Genomic DNA, 22,947 nt, shown 5'->3' with positions numbered 1-22,947 from the left:
GGACCTTTGGTCTGACCCAGTATGGCCTTTCTTTTGTTCTAATGTTATGATCTTTCTGTCTACCGCTCTCTAGCCTATTTCTTTCTTTCTTTCTTTCTTTCTTTCTTTCTTTCTTTCTTTCTTTCTTTCTTTCTTTCTTTCTTTATGCACCATGAAAGATATTTAGAATAGTTTAATGCTTATTATATCTGAACTAGTGCTCAGTGTATGAGTCTGAAAAAGTCCATCAAAAAGAAGGTATAAAGGCCAGCACCTCTACTGGTGTAGAACATACTGTAGTGGAGTCTGCAGCTGAGCTGAATAGAGACAACTTCCTCCAGTGTGGCACAAAGGGGATTCTGGAGTCGGGGTACAGAAGCAGCCCGTCTCAGGCAGCTCTCTGGGGTTATAGGTTTTTAGCAGGCTTTTTGTAGCACCTAATAGCATAACAGTGTACATTTCACCTACAAGGCTCCCTCATGTCTCTTCTTGCATACTGTGGTGTATTTTCCAAGGCTTGTGAGATGACATCCCATGACCTCCTTAAGGCCAGCAGGTGCAGTCTGATCTGAGCTTAGCAGTTGCACTGTGCTTGAGGAATAAATTTTATACCTCAAATTTCTTGCTCACAACAACTAGGGAAGAAATTTTACAGCTACTTTTCATTCCTCTGCATCACCTTCCCAAGTTGTTAATGACACAGGTTTAAAAAACAAAACAAAACAGCAACCCAGCACACTGATTTGCATATTCCCTGCTTTTGTCTCTGTGCCAGGTCTCCAGATCATCTTCCCGCAGTATTTACAAGAGAAATTTGTCCAGTCTGCATTGAGTTACATCATGTGCAATGGAGAGGGGGAATATGTGTGTCAGAACAGCCAGTGCGGTTGCCAGTGTGCTGAAGAATTCCCACAATGCAACTGTCCCATCACTGACATTCAAATCATGGAGTACACACTGGCAAACATGGCCAAGTCCTGGACAGAAGCGTATAAAGATTTGGAGAATTCAGGTAAGCAGGGAATGGGGCTATTTTCCAGTGTCTGTGTTTTTTTAAAAACAACAAGGAGTGTGGTGGCACCATACCTACTAACAGATTTATTTGGGCATACGCTTCTGTGGGAAAAAACATTTTGTCACATCTGATGAAGTAGTTTTTATCCACGGAAACGTATGGCCAAATAAATGTATTAGTCTTTAAAGGGCCACAGGACTCCCTGTTGTTTTTGCAGACAGATACTGATATGGCCCCTCTGAGATGTATGGTTTTGTTGTTTAATAATGATAAGAACAAGGGCTGTTAGGAAAATAAGTTTCTCTTCCAGCCAAAAGAAAAATCCACTGCCATCTCCTCAAAAAAAAAACATCTCCAAATATTTTGGTCAAATATCTGAAAGTTTCTGGTTTTCATATTTTATTTTTTGATAAAAATTGGAATTTTTCATTTAAAGTAGACTTCTACTGAAAAATGCTTGTTTGGTTGAAAATCCAGTACTAGTTGTGATGGAAAATTCTCTACTGCCCAGTTAGCATCCCAAAAATCTATTTCACCATTACATGTTGGGGATATTTATGTTCATTATAGATTAGCCACAATGTGGAGGGTACAGAATGTACCTTTAGCTCTCCCTGAATTGCATGCTCCTTGTTGGTGTCCTGAAAGCTCATGTGCATATATCAAGGAGCTGAGTAAACTCTTCTGTGACAGAGGTGTTCTGTGTAGAGATGGACAAAAAAATCCCCACATGTTTGTGTATCTGATGACCTGAAGTTTCTGAATTTCATATGGCTCCATTGGTAATTCATCTTCATGATGCTGGTGTATCAGATCTGAACTTGGTGCAGTATCAGACTGACAAAAGAATAATGTCTTCAGGGGTTTTGAGTGGGATGCAGGAGCATTGTCTCTTGTTACAGCTATGAAGAAGATACAGTAAGTGCACCACACAGCAGACACCTCAGCCCAAAAAGGTGCTCACCCCTGCCTCTGCACACCACTTTTGAAGTGGGAATTAATTCATGAAGTGCTAACTAATCCCCTTCCCCGCTCACCACAGGCACTTGTCAGTGCTTGAAGCCAAATTATACCTGCCTCCGGCATGGGAATGCAAGTTGTCAGGGAGGGGCTGCCTTCCTAAAGGCTTTTCTTGTGGAACCGTGTGACAATACATGTATCAGGAGCAAATTCAGAGCATGTTTGGCTTTTGGCCAGCTCTGCTGTGGGCTTGAAATTAATGGTGTTTCATGCAATTTGGTGCTTAAATCGAAACTGCTCTATTCAGGCTCTGAATTTACAAATGTTCCTTTGTCCAATGAGGAAATGGCATGGATAAAATGCTTTTTATGAAAACCTCCCTGAGGGGACTTTCACAGCAGCCTACTCATGCTTCTCAACTAGGCCTTTAATACATGTTGTTTTGCAGGCTCCTGACCCCTTGATGACCTAATTTAGGTGCCCTTTAGTGTGCCCCAAATGATTTGCCAAGGGCTTGTCTATCTGTCAGTGCCTGGAAACTGCATTCACTGCTCTTCCAACTCTTTCTGCTCCCACACTGATTCTACACCTGAGGAACCATTGGGTCAATCCTTAGCTGGAGAAATCAGCATTGTCAGTGGAGCTACGCCAGTTTACATTTCCTGAGGGGATAGGTGATCCACAGTGACATAAATGGAGTTGCTCCTTGTTTAAATTGGCAAAAGAGGAGAATCAGAATCTCACCTCATAACCAGTGTTGCTGTTAAAGGCCCCGTGCCGTTTTTGCAAGTGTAGAGGTGCTAAAACTGGCCAGAGTTGTCACAGTTGACTATATTCTGTCTCCCTAAATTCCCCTTACAGTTTATTCTGAATTTTCTCATTTCATGTGCTAAATTTGGAATGTTGTGTTCCAATGCACACTTCAATGGCTGCTATGTTCCTTCCCAGAGATGGAAGCTTTTCCATAATGCCTGAAGTGAAACCTATTTGTACTTTGTATACCAATTTGGTACATTTCGTTCTTCAATTTGTTACACTCCCTATAAAGTATTCATAGAATCATAGAATCACAGGGTTGGAAGAGACCTCAGGAGGTCATCGAGTCCAATCCCCTGCCCAAAGCAGGGCCAACCCCAAATAAATCATCCCAGCCAAGACTTTGTTAAGCCAGGACTTGAAAACCTTTAGGGATGGAGATTCCACCACCTCCCTATGTAACCCAGTCCAGTGCTTCACCACCCTCCTACTAAAATAGTTTTCCCTAATATCCAGCTTAGACCTCCCTCACTGTAACTTGAGACCATTGTTCCTTGTTCTGCCATCTGTCACTACTGAGAACAGCCTCTCTCCATCCTCTTTGGAATCCAGCTTCAGGTATTTGAACGCTGCTCTCAAATCCCCCCTCACTCCTCTCTTCTGTAGGCTAAATAAGCCCAACTCCCTCAGCCGCTTCTTGTAAGTCGTGTGCTAGCCCCCTAATCATTTTGGTTGCCCTCAGCTGGGCTTTCTCCAATGCGTCCACATCTTTTCTGTAATGGGGGACCCAGAATTGGATGCAATACTCCAGGGCTACATCTACACTGGCCCCTTCTACGGAAGAGGCATGCTAATTTCGAACTTTGGAATAGGGAAATCCGCGGGGGATTTAAATATCCCCCGCGGGATTTAAATAAACATGGCCACCGCTTTTTTTCCGGCTTGGAGAAAATCCGGAAAAGAGCATCTAGACTGGTGTGATCCTCCGGAATAAAGCCCTTTTCCGGAGGATGTCTTATTCCTACTTGCAAGTAGGAATAAGACATCCTCTGGAAAAGGGCTTTATTCCGGAAGATCGTGCCAGTCTAGACGCTCTTTTCCGGCTTTTCCCCAAGCCGGAAAAAAAGCGGCGGCCATGTTTATTTAAATCCCGCGGGGGATATTTAAATCCCCCGCGGATTTCCCTATTCCAAAGTTCGAAATTAGCATGCCTCTTCCGGAGAAGGGGCCAGTGTAGATGTAGCCCAGTTGTGGCCTCACCAGCACCAAATAAAACGGAATAATCATTTCTCTAGATCTGCTGGCAATGCTCCTCCTAATGCACCCTAATATGCCGTTAGTCTTCTTGGCTACAAGGGCACACTGATGACTCATATCCAGCTTCTCATCCACTGCAATCCCCAGGTCCTTTTCTGTTAAACTGCTACCTAGCCCTTCGCTCCCTTGGGATTCTTCTGTCCCAAGTGCAGGACTCGGATTGATGTCTTTGGCCCAATCCTTCAGTTTGCCTAGGTCACTCTGGACCCTATCCTTACCCTCCAACATATTTACCTCTCCCCCTGGCTTAGTGTCACCCTGAAGATGCAATCCACCCCCTCATCCAGGTCATTAATAAAGATGTTGATCAAAACTGTCGCCAGAACAACCCCTGGGACACTCCGCTTGAAACCGATTGCCAACCAGACCTCGAGCCGTTGCTCACTATTCATTGAGCCTGATGATCTAGCCAGCTTTCTATCCACCTTATAGCCCATTTATCCAGTCCATACTACCTTAACTTGCTGGCAAGAATATGGAAAAAGGCAAATGTAGTGCCCATCTTTTAAAAAGGGAAGAAGGACAATTCAGGGAACTACGGACTGGTCAGCCTCACCTCAGCCCCTGGAAAAATCATGGAGGGGATCCTCAAGGAATCCATTTTGAAGCACTTGGAAGAGGATAAAGTGATCAGGAATAGTCAACAGGAGAGGCCATATCAAAAGCTTTGCTACAGTCAAGATATATCACATCCACTGACTTCCCCATGTTGACAGAGCCAGTTACCTCATCATAGAAGCTAATCAGATTGGTCAGGCATGACTTGCCCTTTGTGAATCCATGTTGACTATTCCTGATCACTTTACCCTCTTCCAAGTGCTTCAAAATGGATTCCTTGAGGATCCCCTCCATGATTTTTCCAGGGGCTGAGGTGAGGCTGACCAGTCCGTAGTTCCCTGAATTGTCCTTCTTCCCTTTTTAAAAGATGGGCACTACATTTGCCTTTTTCCAATCGTCCAGGACCTCCCCCGGTTTCAAAGATAATGGCCAATGGCTCTGCAATGACATCTGCGAACTCCCTTAGCACCCTTGGGTGCATTAAATTAAATTGGGTGCCCCTTGGATTTTTGTATATCCAACTTTTCTAAATAGTTCTTAACTTGTTCTTTCTCCATGGGGTGTGTGTGGGGCGGGGGGAGAACAGGGAGGAGCTTCCCACCTCCTTCCCATACCATGTTGCCCAGTGCAGTAGTCTGGGAGCTGACCTTGTCTGTAAAGACAGAGGCAAAAAAGGCTTTGAGTACTACAGCTTTTCCCACATCATCCATCACTAGGTTGCCTCACCCATCCAGTATGTTTCCTACTCCTTTCCTGATCACCCTCTTATTGCTAACACACCTGTAGAAACCTTCCTTGTTACCCTTTACATCCCTTGCTAGCTGCAATTCCAATTCTGCTTTGGCCTTTCTGATTACACCCCTGCATGTTCGAGCAATATATTTATCCTCCTCCCTCATCATCTGACCAAATTTCCATTCTTTGTAAACTTTCTTCTTGTGTTTAAGCTCGCCAAAGGATTTCACTGCTAAGCCAAACTGGTCACCTACCATATTTGCTTTTCTTAATGTGCAATGGTGGGATGGTGTGTTCCTGCACCTTCAATAAGGTTTCTTCAAAATACTGCCAGCTCTTCTGGATTCCTTTCCCCTTCATGTTAGCACCCCAGAGGATCCTGCCCATCAGCTCCCTGAGGGAGTCAGAGTCTGCCTTTCTGAAGTCCAGGGTCTGTAGTTTGCTGCTCTCCTTTCTTCCTTTGGTTAGGATCCTGAAATCAACCATCTCATTCCTTGAGGTAAAAAGTACTATTTCATTTAAGTTTGAATTAGCAATTTGCTTCAGTGTGTTAAAAAATTTTCCTTATTTAGTTAGTCATCATCCATGAAAAAAACATTTTCATAAACATCTAGGCTGTGTCTAGACTGCATCCCTTTTCCGTAAAAGGGATGCAAATTAGACACATCGCAATTGCAAATGAAGTGGGGATTTAAATCCTCCCTGCTTCATTTTCATAAACATGGCTGCCACTTTTTTCCGGCTCGGAGCTTTGCCAGAAAAAAGCGCCAGTCTAGACATGGATCTTTCGGAAAATAAAGCCTTTTCCGAAAGATCCCTTATTCCTTTTTTTAAGAGGAATAAGGGATCTTTCGGAAAAGGCTTTATTTTCCGAAAGATCCCCGTCTAGACTGGTGCTTTTTTCTGGCAGAGCTCCGAGCCGGAAAAAAGCGGCAGCCATGCTTATGCAAATGAAGTGGGGGGAATTTAAATCCCCGCTTCATTTGCAATTGCGATGTGTCTAATTTGCATCCCTTTTACGGAAAAGGGATGCAGACTAGACACAGCCCTACAATATTATCCCCTACTGCCTTTTACACTAAAATGAGAACAGAGGTGCACTGTGCATTTCAGCTGCACTGAAAAGAAATGTGGTCTTGTGCTTATGGCAGTGGTGGGCAACTGAAAAAATTTACTGTCAGGTATTCCTTCCACCAAACTCCCTTGGCTGCATCTAGACTGGCAAGTTTTTCTGCAAAAGCGGCTGTTTTTGCGGAAAAACTTGCCAGCTGTCTACACTGGCCGCTTGAATTTGCGCAAGAACACTGACGATCTAATGTAAGATTGTCAGTGTTCTTCCGCAAATACTGTGCTGCTCCCATTCGGGAAAAAGCCCTCTTGTGCAAATGTATTTGTGCAAGAGGGCCAGTGTAGACAACTAAAAACTGTTTTGCGCAAAAAAGGCCCAATGGTGAAAATGGCGATCGGGGCTTTCTTGCGCAAAACCACGTCTAGATTGGCATGGACACTTTTCCGCAGAAAGTGCTTTTGCGCAAAAGCATCTATGCCAATCTAGATGCTCTTTTCCACAAATGCTTTTAACGGAAAAACTTTTCCGTTAAAAGCATTTGCAGAAAATCATGCCAGTCTAGATGTAGCCCTCATGTAACCTTCATAAAGTCATGGGAGGGCACATACTCAATCCATGAAAATTGGTGTGATATCCTTAAGGCCAATGAAGATATACTGATTTACACCAGCTGAGAATATGCCTTGTAATCTCTGAATTCTTCACTTTCCCATCTGTAAAATGGGCATAACCCTAATTCTAACTTATCTAATTAGTAGAGCTGGACAATTTTAGTTCAAAACTGTTTTGAATGAAAAATTGGGTTTTGAATAAATGTGGGGGATGGAGAGGAATTTAACAGTGTCTGCTTTCCATGGAAAACTCCAACTTTTTATTGAAAATATAAGCACCTGAAAACCACAAAACCTTAGGCTAAAATCTGAAAATTTAATTTGAAATGTTACTATGGTAGCTCCTGGGGCCCCATCTACACGGCAGGGTTTTTGTGGATGAAGCCTATAGTGCAAGAGTTTTTGCGCAAAAACTTCTTGTGCAGAAGCCCGTCCAGACCTCAAAGCACATTGCAAAAGTGATGTGCTTTTGCGCAAGAGAGTGTCCACACTGCATAGATGCTCTTGCACAAGAAAGCTTTGATGGCCATTTACAGAATGGCCATCAGAGCACCTGTGTTTTTTCGGAGCGTCCACACCTGCCTTTTTGTGCAAGAGCTGTAGCGCAAAAAGGAGTTATTCCTTGTGGGGAGAGGAATAGCTCTACTGGCAAAAGCCCTCTGGTCTGTTGATTTTCTTGTGCAAAAGCACACTTGAGGTGTGGACACTCCGCCGTTTTTTTCGCAGAAACCTTGTAGTGTAGACGTAGCCTGAGAGTTGTAGCTCAGGTATCTTATGCCTGCATTCTCCTCTGTAGGAGGGGGTCTCCCAGGCCAAACAACATCTTCCACAATGAACCAGAGCTATGGAACTCCCATGCTACTCCCATGATGGTCACACAAAAGGGAAGATGGGTATATTGTGTTAGATTTTCTGTGGGGGAGGAAGCAATAAAATTCCTACTAGCTCTACTACTTTGTAGTAGGGTCTTCCTATTATTATGGGCTTGCAGTGCTTGGCACAATGGAGCACCAATCCCAGCTGGAGTTTCTAGCAGTGTTCCCTCCCATTTTTTTCATCCTGATGAGGAATGAATTTTGTTATGTACAGTAAGGCATGTGCAGATGTGCACCACCAGCAGAAATATGTGCTGCCAGGTCTGGGTCCTGCGGGCACTCTGCTAATCAGCTGGGTGGTATTTGAACCTCTCCTGGGTGGCTGCCCAAGTGCTCAGTTTACAGGGAACATTGGTTTCTAGATACCTTTTTCGTATGTATTAACTAAGAAACTGGTCTTCTTAAAGGGCAGTCTTAGCTTTTGGAACCAATAGCCAGCAGCTTTTATTTTTCTAGCTTTGTTTTTTCTCCAGAGTTGTGCTGCTGGTATCAAAATACACACAATGAACTCAAATTTCACCCCATCGTCTCTACAAAATCATGGCATGTCCATCATCAAAGCAAATAGAGCTTGGTCTTTTGCACAAATAGGCTTTGGAGGAAATTGATTTGTAAGGGGCGGGGAACAAATGCAGAGCTTTTATTGCTAAAAGGTACCAGGAGTAATCAGTGTGGTCAACAGAAGCAATTATACATGATGATAGTTTCAGAGACGGGGGAATAGGAGAGAGTCATTTTGGGAGCAGGAGGAGAAAGGGACTGAATGCCACATTATAAATTGAGTGGATTCCAGATGATTAAAAAAAATCTCCCAGCTGCCTTTGGGGAAGGGCGTAGGAAGCCAGATGTCCTATGGTCTTTATAGTGTTGCAGTAGTGATTATTTTTTATTAGGTGCTCAGAATGTATGGTAATGAAATCTTTCTACCTCCCTAACTACCTATTTGGTTAATACATAGACTTTTTCTATTAGACTGCTAGATTTGAGTTAGAAGTTGAACAATAGGAATCATGTAGTGAAAAATATTGATAATGTATAAGGAATGTTCATATCACAGATTCAAAAGGGAATAATTCTTCATGTATTTGAAAACGTTCAGAAACTCTCTATAGAAAAGCTTAGGTTTAGAAAATGTTTGCTTCTCAGATTTTTTGTTTTCTGTTTTTTTCTCCCTTTGCAACCTGAAAAAAAGAGTAGGGAAGGGGGAGTGAAGGTGAAAGCCAGAACAAAGGGTACGTCTAGACTACTGGCTTTTGTTGAAAGGCTTTGTCAACAGATACTGTTGACAAAGCTTCTGTTGACAAAGAGTGTCTAGACTACATCCAGTTCTGTCGACAAAGCAAGACGCTTTGTCAACATGAGAGTGTAGACGCAAAGGACAGTGTAGATACAATAACGCCTTCTGTCAACAGAACTCTGTTGACAAAAGGCGTTATTCCTCATAGAATGAGGTTTACCACTGTGGACAAAACTGCCGAGTTCTGTCGACGTTATATTGACAGAACTCAGCAGTAGTGTAGACGCAGGTATAGTTTTGTTGACAAAAGGCCACTTTCGTTGACAAAACCCTGTAGTCTAGACACACTCAAAGTGACTACACTTTCCATTTTCTGGTGTGGTGAAGGGAAAATGGAAAATTTCAAAGAAACAAAATTTGTTCATGAAAATTTCTGCATGTGAAAGAAAGGCCTTGTTTAAATGGAAACATTTTTCACTTGGAAAAATTTTGAACTGTTTTAATCTCCACTTCTTCCATAGTGGAACCCCATATCCCATATAAGTTGGGCCTTGCTGTGACACCCTTCCTATTTAGCAATGACAGGTTGCGGACACTCCCCCAATCCTTTTTCTGACCCACCCAGGTTGTTAACACCCATGGTCTGGTGCATTAATGTCTTGCTGTTGTAAGTATAAGTGGAAAATATCTGACCTGTAACATGCACTGTGTATAAATACCCATAACAATGATAACCACATCATTAGGATGCTTCCTGGAGAATAATGACAAACTTGGGGATTAATGCTCATCAGCTTCTCTCGTCTCATTATTAATTCTCTACTGCACCTGGACTGTAATTGTTTCAACAGCTAGTATTAGGCCTTGTGCCCTCAGTATAGCATGAGTGACTCAAGTCTATTACTTTGGTTGTGTGTTCCTAGATGAGTTTAAATCCTTCATGAAAAGGCTACCTAACAACCACTTCCTGACCATCGGGAACATCCACCAGCACTGGGGCAATGACTGGGATCTTCAGAACAGATACAAGCTCCTGCAGAGCTCCATGGAAGCCCAACGGCAGAAGATCCAACGCACTGCCCGCAAACTCTTTGGCCTCAGTGTCCGGTGCCGGCACAACCCTAACCACCAGCTGCCTAGAGAAAGGTACTTCTACCCCTATCTCCTGCCCCAGTGATAGGCCCTTGCTTATGGCCTTGGTGAGCAGCACCAGTGGTTTGTTTGTTTTTAAATACTTTGTGCTTTTTACAATGCTCAGAGCACCTGGAGTGTCTCAGGCCCCAGTGACGTAGCTACAAATGAGAGAGTGAGAAAGGGAGAGAGGCATGTTCAGAGTTACTGAGGAAATCCTGTTACAGCTGCAGCAGCTGTTGATATTATAGAGCAATCACTAACTCCTCACAGCTTCTCCGGATGGCAGAATTTAGAGCTGTCTCCCTCCATTTTGGGAGTTCTGTCTCCATAGTTTTAATGAACATTTCTCACCTGATCTTAGCTGTTGTCTGGAACCAGGGAGTGACGCTTGAAACCCTGGAAATAATGAGCCCTGACGTCTCCTCTTTCAAGCCACTCTGGGAGCGGATGGGCCGAGTTAGCATTTGTAGATGAACTGGTTTTTTTTCACCAGCTTGATCAGCTGCTTTTCTATTTCAAGAGATAATTAATTGGCTAACTAGAGGCTCTTGTAACCATTTTATCCATATGGCAGTGAGCATTCTCGGTTTTCACTTTTAGCTGTACATAGTCAATACAATCCTTCCAGATCTCTTTAATTAGGGATAAATTTTGTGTAGGTGGGCCACATTCCAATGAGAATTCTAGGAATAATTTCAAGGTTAAAGGATTTTTTATTTTCTTCTGGAGAACATTTTCAAACGGACCCACCAATTGGCTAAGTTATTACAAGCAAGCCTGGCTTGTGCAGAAGTAACATCAGCATTCATATGCTATCTTCGAACAGTGCACCCTCTCCATCACCAAAAGCAGCAAACAGCACCTATCAAATATGCAGCCTACCACGCTGAAAGAAAGCTTTTGTATAAATATGTCTTTAGCATTTCACTTCTATTTTAAAAAGCCAACCAGGCAGAAAGAGAGCCTCCAACAAGCACTATAAAAACTGGGTGAGGGAGGATGAAATAGATGCTGGCAGTTGAGTTTTTAACTGACTGATGTGCTTGATTTGTTTAAGTCTACACCACCAGGCATATTATCATTTCCACTCTTATGTGTCATTCCACATTTGTAGTAAGTTGGGAGACAGTCTCAGTAGACAGAGATGGAGAGAGAGGTATGTATTTCTGTGTTCTTTTTGTTGGGGCTAGGAAACATTCTAATTTTCTAATGGTATATATTACATAAAGACAGATGCTTCTCATTCATGCCATTGGCTTTGAAAGGATAGAGGGGTTATACTAACAGCACGTTTCTCTCTCTCTTTCGTTCTGGTACAAAAATGCATAATAGAAATAGTACATTATATATTCAATAGCAACCTAAAGGAGAGAAAAATAGAATTACTATTCACTGCCCTCCAGGAAGAAAAGAAGATATGTTATGTGTTTCCAGCAAAAAGGGAGGGTAAAGATTTTTGTAATTGGAATGACACTACTATGACCTTTGTTAATAGCAAGAAAGAAAGAAAGAAAGAAAGAAAGATTGATTTGGATTGACTTGCTGTTTCTTAAAAGTACCTTGTCAATATCAAGTTAATAGGTTTTTAAAAAGAAGTGACTCCTTAATTCTTGTAGCTTGTATTAATTTTTTTGTTAATTTATTTAAAATTGAAAACTGAATGTGCACATGTATGTTTATTTTAAAACTTTAGAGTTAATAAATAATACACACAATGCACCATCTATCCCGGGCTCTGGCTTAATTGACATTAGATAAGAATAAATTTCAGTGTTTCAGTCTTTAAGAATGATAATACATGTTTTCACTTTAGGGGAAATAGGGGACTGATTCACAAAAATATTAAAATCCCCCATTAAAATCCCCCATTTGCTTTTTTTTTCAATGAAATGTTGACACAATTGTGTAACTAAATGTTTAATTTTACAATTTAATTAGCTCAAACAAAAATCTCCTCCATCAAAATGAAAATCTCTCGCGTCCCATTTTTCCCAACCTGCCCTTTAGCCTTGCCAAATAAATGAATTCTGTAGTGTGGCCAGAGAACTTCAACCAATCTGAACTCTTAAACTAGAGGGATGGGAATGAATTATTCCAAGACAAAGGCCCGTAAAGAGATCATTCTACCTGCAGTTCCCTCTTGTCTCTCAACTGCATCCTAAGGACACAAAGGGTATGTCTAGACTACATGGCTCCATCGATGGAGACATGTAGATTAGGTTTCTAGACATAGGAAAATGAAGTGGCGATTTAAATAATCGCCTCTTCGTTTACATCAAAATGGCTGCGTGCTGTGCCAATCAGCTGTTTGGCAGCACAGCACGGTAGTCTGGACGCTTTGCTGTCTACAACGGAAGCCCTTGCTGACCACCCCATTATGCCTCGTGGGGTTCCCTTGTCGACCGCAGAGAGTCCAGACTACCGCGCTGTGCCGTCAAACAGCTGATCAGCACAAAGTAGCAGCCATTTTGATGTAAACGAAGAGGCGATTATTTAACTCGCCACTTCATTTTCCTATGTCTAGTAAATTAATCTACATGGCTCCGTCGACGGAGCCATGTAGTCTAGACATACCCAAATAGACAGAACTGACAGCAGTGTAAAGAGCTAATGGAGTCTTCACCATCACCATGCATGTGGTGCATGATTTGCATTTTGCATTTCACAGGGCTTGAAGAACAAACACTAGACAGATCAGTTTATAATCTGCCTCATTTTCTAGTTCTAATGTGCCATCACAAACTTCTTAGTGGTCACAGCATTGCAGAGAGATGGTTTGAATCTGACAACAAAAACTACTGAAATGTAACCCTCTTTTCTGGCTATTGGAAGGAGGCTCAAGAGACACCCAACTAAGCCATTCTGGTTAATGCTCGCATTTGCTTTCAGATATCAGATGGTGTCTGTCTTTCTTGAAAGTTTCTACATCTCTCTCTTTCATGTTTATGCCTTGTCCCTAGGCATGCTCTGGGTTTTGCTTCTTATTTATATATCTATTTAGTGCAGCCATCAGCAGATGGTATTTTTCTCCTGTCCTGCCTGCATCTCCATAGTGCTGAGACACAGAAAACACTGTGCTATCCTCTGCTTCCCTCCCATCACCGCTTCACAATGCTGATTTGGGGAAGAGGAAAATTGCTAGTTTCTAGATCTTGGCTGAGACTCCTTTCCTGTTCTTCACTGCCTCAGAGGAGGAGTGGGTGGGAAGGAGGGCAGCCTGTGTTTGTACAATCCGACCTGCAGTGAGGCCAGGCTAGGACACAGTGATTTGATTCTCCAGTTGCCATTTTGTGGGGAACAGGCCTGCCATATTTCTGTAATTCCTATCAGGTCAACCCTTACTATTAGAGCTTTTTCTGTTTAGCTTCTGTTTTCTGTTTAGCTTCTCTTTGCCTACCAGCTGTAAATGGGCTTTTCATTGCACTGTGCCATTTGCAGCCCAGGTGAATACCCATGTAGATTACCTTCTGAAATATGCCAGGTCACATGGAACCACTCTTCTGTCCCTCTTAGGCTATGTCTACACTCATGCTTCTTGCGCAAGTACGTCCATTCTTGCGCAAGAATCTGCAGAGCATCCACACTGCCTGCCTGCTTTTGTGCAAGGAAATTTACAGTATGGTGTGGTAAGCGAGGGCTTCTTGCGCAAGAGCTACACTCTTTTTTAACAGGTGCAAGCCCTCTTGCGCAGGAGCTCTTGCGCAAGAGGGCAGTGTGGATGCTCGGCAGGGATTTCTTGCGCAAGAAAGCCCTATGGCTAAAATGACCATCAGAGCTTTCTTGCGCAAGAGAGTGTCCACACTGCCATGGATGCTCTTGCGCAAAAGCACATCTCCCACATGGCAGTGTGGACGTTTTCTTGCGCAAGACTTCTTGCACAAGAACCCTTGTGCAAGATGTTCTTGCGCAAGAAGCCACCAGTGTAGACATAGCCTATGGGTGCGTCTAGACTGGCAAGATTTTGTGCAAAAACGGCCGCTTTTGCACAAAAACTTGCCAGCTGTCTACACTGGCCGCTTGAATTTGCGCAAGAGTACTGACGTTCTAATGTAAGAATTCAGTGCTTCTTGCTCAAATAGTTTGATGCTCCCGCTCAGGGATAATCCCTCTTGTGCAAGAATACTTACGGAAGAGGGCCAGTGTAGACAGGCACCTTAATTTTTTGCGCAAGAAAGCCCGATGGCTAAAATGGCCATTGGAGCTTTCTTGTGCAAAAGCACGTCTGTACTGTGCATGGATGCTTTTGCGCAAAAGCACTTTTTGTGCAAAAGCATCCGTGCCAATCTAGACGCTCTTTTGCATAAATACTTTTAACAGAAAAGCTTTTCCGTTAAAAGTATTTCCACAAAATCATGCCAGTCTAGACACAGCCTAAGGCCTAAGGCTGTGTCTACACTGGTAAGTTTTTCCAGAAAATCATCTGATTTTCCGGAAAAACTTGCCAGCTGTCTATATTGGCCGCTTGAATTTCCGCAAAAGCACTGACGATCTAATGTAAAATCATCAGTGCTTTTCCGGAAAAACTATGCTGCTCCTGTTCAGGCAAAAGTCTTTTTCCGAAAGACTTTTGCCCGAAAGGGCCAGTGTAGACAGCATAGTTCTGTTTTCCGCCAAAAAGCCCCGATCGCGAAAATGGCGATCGGGGCTTTTTTGCGGAAAAGCGCGTCTAGATTGGCCACTGACGCTTTTCTGGAAAAAGTGCTTTTCCGGAAAAGCGTCCTGCCAATCTAGACGCGCTTTTCCAAAAATGCTTTTAACGGAAAACTTTTCTGTTAAAAGCATTTCAGGAAAATCATGCCAGTGTAAACGTAGCCCATGTGTCTTGCTTCACTGGAGTGGTTGATGGTAATCTAATTTCACTGTCCAGCGGAGTTACTCCTGATTTACACCAGTTTAAGGCTACACTGCAATGCTATTTCAGGATACCAGAGTATCAGAAAATAGCTATCCCGCGTCTTCACAGCAAGCCCGTTATTTTGAAATATAATGGGTTCACTATTCCAATGTTCCTGTAAACCTCATTCCATGAGGAGTAAGGCATGTTTCGGAATAGCAGATTATTTCAAAATTTGGCACTGTGTAGACTGCGCCAAATTACGAAATAAGCTATTTCAAAATAAGATCCAATATTTTGCGTAGCTCAAATTGTGTATCTTATTTTGAGCTGCAGTACAGTTTAGATGCATCCTAAGTGAGCTCAAAATTAGACACTCAGGGCCTGATCCCACACTCTGTTCTACTAGCTTTACATTAAGTAGTGGGGTGTGTGTGTGTGTGTGTGTGTGTGTGTGAAAGCACAGAAATGTATGTTGGCACATATGCATGTACACACACACTCAGTCTACAAAAACCCATAACTATCCGATCAACTTGAATGGACCCACATATACACATACAGCTGCTACGCATTTGTACGCATAGCCCTGGTGTTATTCCTAGGCCAATGACAGCCCTTTGGGATGGGACATCCACTGGTCTCAACTGGATCCTGGGGGCACAAATAAAACTCACAGAAATGAAAAGCACCAATGGAGTCTCCACTGTGCATGTGGTGTGTGGTTTGTGGCTGTGTCTAGACTGGCATGATTTTCCGGAAATGCTTTTAACGGAAAAGTTTTCTGTTAAAAGCATTTTCGGAAAAGAGCGTCTAGATTGGCACGGATGCTTTTCCGCAAAAGCACTTTTTGCGGAAAAGTGTCCATGGCCAATCTAGACGCGCTTTTCTGCAAAAAAGCCCCGATCGCCATTTTCGCGATCGGGGCTTTTTTGCGGAAAACAAATCTCAGCTGTCTACACTGGCCCTTTTGCGCAAAAGGACTTTTGCCTGAACGGGAGCAACATAGTATTTCCGCAAGAAGCACTGATTTCTTACAGTAGGAAGTCAGTGCTTTTACGGAAATTCAAGCGGCCAGTGTAGACAGCTGGCCAGTTTTTCCGGAAAAGCGGCTGATTTTCCGGAAAAACTGGCCAGTCTAGACACAGCCTGTGTGTTGTTTCAAGAGCAAACACTAGACTGGTCAGTTGTAGTTCTCCAGTTCCTCTCATGTTGCATGTTAAACATCTGCTGGAGGGAATGGCAGGAGCCACTTAGCATCATCAGGTGTCCCTTGCCCCTCTCCCAATGTTAACATCTCCTCTTCATTGCCAGATCAAATTCGCTCAGTCAGTTGCTTTTTACCAACTTGCTGGTTTTAGCTTCTTCTTGAGGGAGGAGGGGGCAAGTTTCTTCCTGGTCTGTGGGGCTGAGGGGCCATCCCTTTTCATTGCAGGATGTGTCCCCAGCTCTTATCCCCAATGAGTCCCGTAGCAAGATACATGCCTATGACCGCTAATCATGAGCGATCAGCTTCATCCTTCTTCTGGTGCTGAGGCCAGTGCAAGTTCAGAGGAGAGGTGGTTGACACCACTGCATGCATAGAGAATCCCTGGGCAGACGAACACTCCAGCCACAGGAATACTCCTGACATTTGGGCTGTGTCTACACTGGCATGAATTTCCGGAACTGCTTAAAACGGAATACTATTCCGTTTTCAGTTTTTCCGGAAAAGGAGCGTCTACATTGGCAGGCTGCTTTTCCGGAAAAGCCCTTTTTCCAGAAAAGCGTCTGTGGCCAATGTAGATGCGCTTTTCCGGAAAAGACTACTGGGCTGTCTACACTGGCCCTTTTCCGGAACAGTGTTCCAGAATAAGGACTTATGCCCGAGCGGGAGCAGCATAGTTTTTCCGGAATAGCGGCTGATTTTGTACAGTAGTGCATCGTTGCTTTTCCAGAAATTTAAGGGCCAGTGTAGACATCTCTCAGCTTATTCCGGAAAAGCGGCTGATTTTCCGGAATAAGTGGCCCAGTGTAGACACAGCCTTGGAGTCCTTCAAAGGCAGCACAGAGCAATTGAAGTCTGCTGGGGTCAGTGTAATGCAGGGAAAGATTTGTTTTCTTTGTGCTCCCTTGGGCCTTGCCCCAGCTGTAACACAGAACAGGGACATGAGCCAGTGCCCTGACCACATCACCTTTTGAACAATACATGTGCCCTCCCAGGAAGCCTAGGGCAGGAATATCCCCACTATATAGTTGGGGAACTGAGACCCAGAGAGATGATGTGACCCAGCCAAGACTGGAACTCCTGTCTTTCAAGCCCCTGGCCCTCCCTGAGCACATCCCCTTGCTGCCAGTGAGCTCCCCTGTTGTAACCGTCATGGTGGAAATTACAGTGTAGGTGGGAGCTTGGAATGTATCTTTTAAGACATAATAGCTGCTGTGAGCCTGGCAACCTGTGATTTCCCTTTGTTGCCATTGAGCAGGGAGCTCCATCACAGGAGCCTCGTGCTTCATGAATGAGCCTTTCACCCATGCAGACAAAAGAACAATTTGGCAGATGGGTGGGTTGTTTTATTTCCCATGCACCTGCTCTAATGCTGCAGCTTTATATTTAGAGCGCTGTCTGCAGCAGAAGCAATGATTTGTGCTTCCCTTGAGCAGAGAAGGTGATTCCTCCACATTGTTGTCAGGGTGTCCAGTGGTTAGAGCGCTGCAGGTCGAGAGACAGAGTTGCTGACTGTAAAGCTGTTTTCCTGCTTGCCAGTCAGGAAAAGCCAGTGACATTTATAGATGTCAGCATTTCTCTGCCTTTTCCCACTTGCAGGACACTTCTGGGTAGCAGTTATGGGGGACAGAGACCCTGGCAGCTTCATGCCAAGTGAGGAATGTGCTAATGGTCGGTCCCTTCACACTTCTCAGCCTTCTGCATTTTCCTGTTAATTCATTTAGCTCTCGTGTCCTTCTCAGTTTGAGCCTTCCACTCCATTTTCTTTCTGCTTTCTATTTTCTTTCTCTCCCCCTCCCTTTTTCTCCTTTTGTCAGTTTTCTTTCCATTTGCTTTTTCTCTCCCTTATTTTATTTCACACTTCCCTTTAACCTGTCCCTCCTTTCATGTCTGCTTCCAATTCTTTTCCACCTCTCGCCCCTCTTTCTTATTTATTTCTTCTCTTCTGTTTCTCTCTCTCCCACCTCCCTCTCTCTTTCACCCCTCCCTTCTCTTCCTTAAGTCCTCTTGCTGTTCTCTGCTGCTGTATCATTTAATGCCTTCTTTGATACAGCGCACAGCTTAATGATTATTCGGAGGTCAGGCTATGCAGGTGCCATGAATTTCACTAATCCGGCTCTGAGAGCCTCTGTCCATAATCACTCCCCCTGTTCTGCAGGGACTGAATCCTAATTTGTCATTAGCCAGTCCTCTCACTGCAGCACTACTCAGAACTTTCTTGCTCAGAAGAGACAATGAAGTATTCATTCGTGAGGGGGAGGGGGCTGCGGTGCAAGGAGTTCTGGGAGGGCTGGTTCCAAAGGAAATGCTGCATGGAGGTACTAAGCGGTAGTCAGTCTGAAAGGCAACATTACAGAGGTGTTGGAGAAGCCATACATGTGGCTTTGGTCATTCCAGAGGCAGAACACATGGAGGCTGTTGTAGCCACAAAGCATTGCAGGAGAGGGAAGGGGGCACATAGTAAGGGTATGTCTACACTAGCCCCCTAAATCGATCTAGGAAGGCTAATGAAGGCAACCAGAATTGCAAATCATGCCTGGGATTTAAGTATCCCATGCTTGATTTGCGTGTTCCCAGCCAGTCGCCATTTTAGAAATTGATTAGCCCGGAGTAACTGCCCGTGTCTACATGCGGCAGTGAAACGGGATTCTGGAATAAAGCCCCTAAATCAAATTAGGTGGTAAACCTCATTCCACGAGGAATATCACCTAATTCGATAGGAATCTCTCTCTAAATCGATCTAGGGGGCTAGTGTAGGCGTACCCTAAGAGAAGTTCTGAGTGGGCAGTAGTGACTAGTTATGAACAGAGCATGCTATAATATGGAGTAATAGGCACAGACACTGAAGTAGTGGGGTGCTTTAAGGATAGCAGAACTATCTCCCACACACCCAAGCCTCTCGCTTCATTTTTGTCTTCACTGACTAGTGCCTAATCAACTGATCAAGGTTCTGGAGGGGTTTGGCTCATTACATCTAGCACTGCCAATTTGGTTGGACCGGATGGACTGACTGCCATTTGCAGCAAATGGTGTCTGATCCATCTGATCCATGAGAGTTGGCCACCCTAATTACATTCCCGAGCTCTTTTCCCCCCTAGAGATGGGAGAGCTAGCAAGGGGCTGCATAAGAGGATGCCCTGATTCACTGCCTAGTCTCGGCTTAGGGAAGCTGTCATAAATGCAGCAGTTGGTACCAATTCCCAAGGAACCATCTGCCAGCTGGGGATAGTCAATGTGGCCATTCCCTGCAACCCTTTGCTGGGTTTGCTAGTTCCATGCCCACTAGTGAATCATCAGCGCTGGTGACTTCCCAGCAAGAAATTGAGGCCTGCTGGCCTTTCTTTTGCATGGCCTAGGTAGTGCAGAGGGAGTGATGCAGGCCAGGGAATCTGCCCCAGAGCTATTCCTTAAAGAGCATTTATTCTCCAGTTGAGGAGGAGGATAATTCTTTGCCTGAAAGGAGACTTGAACAGGATGCATTAGATGCCAGGCATCAGAACATGCAGCTTCTTAAATCCACCACAGCCATAATAAGAGCTCAGATTCAATGGCAAGAGCCCATCTGTACACTTGAGACTAACATTCTTGTTTTCTTGTTTGCAGGACAATACAGCAGTGGCTTACCCGAGTTCAGTCCCTGCTTTACTGCAATGAGAATGGGTTCTGGGGGACCTTTCTGGAGAGCCAACGGAGCTGTGTGTGCCATGGCAGCACCAGCCTATGCCAGCGCCCCATCCCATGCATCATTGGGGGCAACAACAGCTGTGCCATGTGTAGTCTAGCCAACATTTCTCTCTGTGGCTCATGCAACAAGGGCTACAAGCTGTATCGGGGCCGCTGTGAGCCACAGAATGTTGACTCAGAGCGTAGTGAGCAGTTCATCAGCTTTGAGACAGACTTGGACTTCCAGGATCTGGAGCTGAAGTATTTGCTGCAGAAAATGGACTCGCGCCTCTATGTGCACACCACTTTCATCAGCAATGAGATCCGCCTGGACACCTTCTTCGACCCCAGGTGGCGCAAGCGTATGTCCCTTACTCTGAAGAGCAACAAGAACCGGATGGACTTTATCCACATGGTGATTGGCATCTCCATGCGCATCTGCCAGATGCGCAACAGCAGCCTGGACCCTATGTTCTTTGTCTATGTCAACCCCTTCAGTGGGAGCCACTCTGAGGGCTGGAATATGCCCTTTGGGGAATTCGGCTACCCACGCTGGGAGAAAATCCGCCTCCAGAACAGCCAGTGCTACAACTGGACCTTGCTGCTGGGCAATCGATGGAAAACCTTTTTTGAGACTGTCCACATCTACCTACGTAGCCGGACTCGGCTGCCCTCCCTGCTGCGCAATGAAACTGGCCAAGGGCCTGTGGACCTTTCTGACCCCAGCAAGCGTCAGTTCTACATCAAGATCTCTGATGTGCAGGTGTTCGGCTACAGCCTGCGTTTTAATGCTGACCTGCTGCGCAGTGCAGTGCAGCAGGTCAACCAGTCGTACACCCAAGGTGGACAGTTCTACTCCTCGTCCTCTGTCATGCTCTTGCTGCTGGACATTCGGGATCGAATCAACAGACTGGCGCCCCCTGTGGCACCGGGTAAGCCCCAGTTGGATCTGTTCTCCTGTATGCTCAAGCATCGCCTGAAATTAACCAACAGTGAGATCATACGTGTGAACCATGCACTAGACCTGTATAACACTGAGATCCTCAAACAGTCAGACCAGATGACAGCCAAACTCTGCTAACCCAGACTCTTCTGTGGACACATCAGTAACTGATCCTTTCACTGTATAAAAAAAAATGAAAAGAAAGGGGAAAAAAGGAAATTTGTAAAATGTAATTAAGAGACGAAAAAGGGGAAAAAATAGGAAATTCTTCATTTGTTGGAAACTAAACCAGTTCTAGCAGCTGTATAAAACTGTCAGGCATGTTTGTTATTTCTATAATCCATCATAAATGGGTCACACCTTACTATCTTTCGACCTTGAGGGTGTTGCTTGTTAGGACTCAGGTGTTGCAAAAATAAATCAGAGGGAGGATCAGAGCTGGGGGGAGGGATGTTTCTGTAATGAACTGTAAAGATTTCTGCTATGCAGGTGCCAAGACAAACAAATCAACAAACAAACAAACAAAGGATTATATATAAATGTAAAAGAACTGCCATTATTCCTAGTGGGAGTAAATGGTCAAAAGATAAAAGATATTTCTTCTGTTGCGATTTATACCAGCTTCATGTTTAATTATTCACCTCTCCTGTGATGAACATTGTAGGAAGGAAGGTGACGGCAGGCCTTTGAAAGCAACAGCTATGCCACACACACAAGGAGGAGCGAAGGACTACATTCTCCAAGAGACAGGGAACATCTTTGGGTGCCCAACTTGAAACATAGTCCCAGTGGGCCAGTGACCAGTTCCCTTGCAGGACAACAATCTGTACTGGGGTAGGTCCTCAGCTGGTCCAAATGATCACAGCTCCATTGACAGCATTTGCCATAACTCCATTAGAGCCCACTTGTAGCTGTGACTTCAGCTGTCCTCCACAAATGTACAGCTCAAGCTGAAATCAAGCATCGAAGAACAGACACTCAAAGCCATTAGCCACTTGGGAAAATACACGAGGTCAGGCTCTTCTACGTACACTGTACCTGCACACACACAATCCCTTTCTTGTTCCCCTTTCTCTCCACCAACAAAATCCAGCTTTCATCTGCAGACACTAAACTCTGACCCATAAACAAGAGACAGCTTGTTTCAAAATGACCACAACATTTGCAAAAAAATTCACAAAATCACAGCAGTGAAACAGATTGAATTGTTAAAATGTAACTAAGCTGGGCAAAGTTTTGCAGTGGGCATATATATTTTTATTATTTTTCAAAAATCCCAAAGAGCATATGATGGAAGGTTCAGGGCACAATCTACAACTGAGGGGCTGTGTCTACACTGGCGCGATCTCACGCAAAAGCGGACGCTCTTGCGCAAAAACTTGCTGCCTGTCTGCACTGGTCGCGTGTTCTTGCACAAGTAAACTGACATTCTAATGTATAAAATCAGGGCTTCTTGTGCGAGAACTCTGACGCTCCTGCTCAGGAAGAAGCCCTTTTGTGCAAGAGCTCTTCCAGAAGAGGCCAGTGTAGACAGGCAACATGAATTTCTTGTGCAAGAAAGCCCTGTGGTTAAAATGGCCATCAGAGTTTTCTTGCACAAGAGAGCGTCTACACTGGCATGGATGCTCTTGCGTAAAAGCACATCTCTTGCACAAAAGTACATACCAGTGTAGATGCTGTCTTCTAGAAGAGTCTTTGCACAAGAATTCTTCCGCAAAAGAATTTTTGCATGAGAACGCGCCCGTGTAGACGTAGCCAGAGAAGTACAGTGGGGCAGGCTCCTGTGATTGATTTCAACAGGTTTTGGTGAGGAATCATTAAAAAGTAAGGTGGTAGAGTACCTAACAGGAGAAATAGAAATACTCGAACAGGTCGCTTAAGGCAAAAAGCAATATTTTGGAATAAACTAGAACTGAGATCTTGAGACAGATCTGAACCTAAACTACAGATCCTGATCTGGCTTTCTTTTTAATATTTCAGCTCAATCAAATTCATATTTGGACCCTGAAATTTCAAAGATATGAGGTCACATTTTGTTACTTTAGGTGTTTTTT

General features: G+C 44.2%; 1 protein-coding gene across 1 annotated transcript in view; it reads left to right on the top strand.

The window, feature by feature from the left end:
- The window catches only part of BRINP1 (BMP/retinoic acid inducible neural specific 1), a 155,459-nt gene extending 133,951 nt beyond the window's left edge, over nucleotides 1–21,508 (top strand). Inside the window, exons 6-8 of the mRNA XM_006119724.5 lie at nucleotides 755–991; nucleotides 10,036–10,258; nucleotides 19,891–21,508. Coding sequence (XP_006119786.1) covers nucleotides 755–991; nucleotides 10,036–10,258; nucleotides 19,891–21,031 — 1,601 coding nt within the window. The 3' untranslated portion in view covers nucleotides 21,032–21,508. The remainder of the gene's footprint in view (nucleotides 1–754; nucleotides 992–10,035; nucleotides 10,259–19,890) is intronic.
- The last annotated feature ends 1,439 nt before the right edge of the window (nucleotides 21,509–22,947 follow it).

The sequence above is a fragment of the Pelodiscus sinensis genome, chromosome 23, assembly GCF_052426305.1.
Source record: "Pelodiscus sinensis isolate ZL-2025 chromosome 23, ASM5242630v1, whole genome shotgun sequence".
NCBI classification, from domain to species: Eukaryota; Metazoa; Chordata; order Testudines; family Trionychidae; genus Pelodiscus; species Pelodiscus sinensis.
Note: the sequence above shows the minus strand (reverse complement) of the source record. Positions and strands in the feature narration are given on the sequence as shown.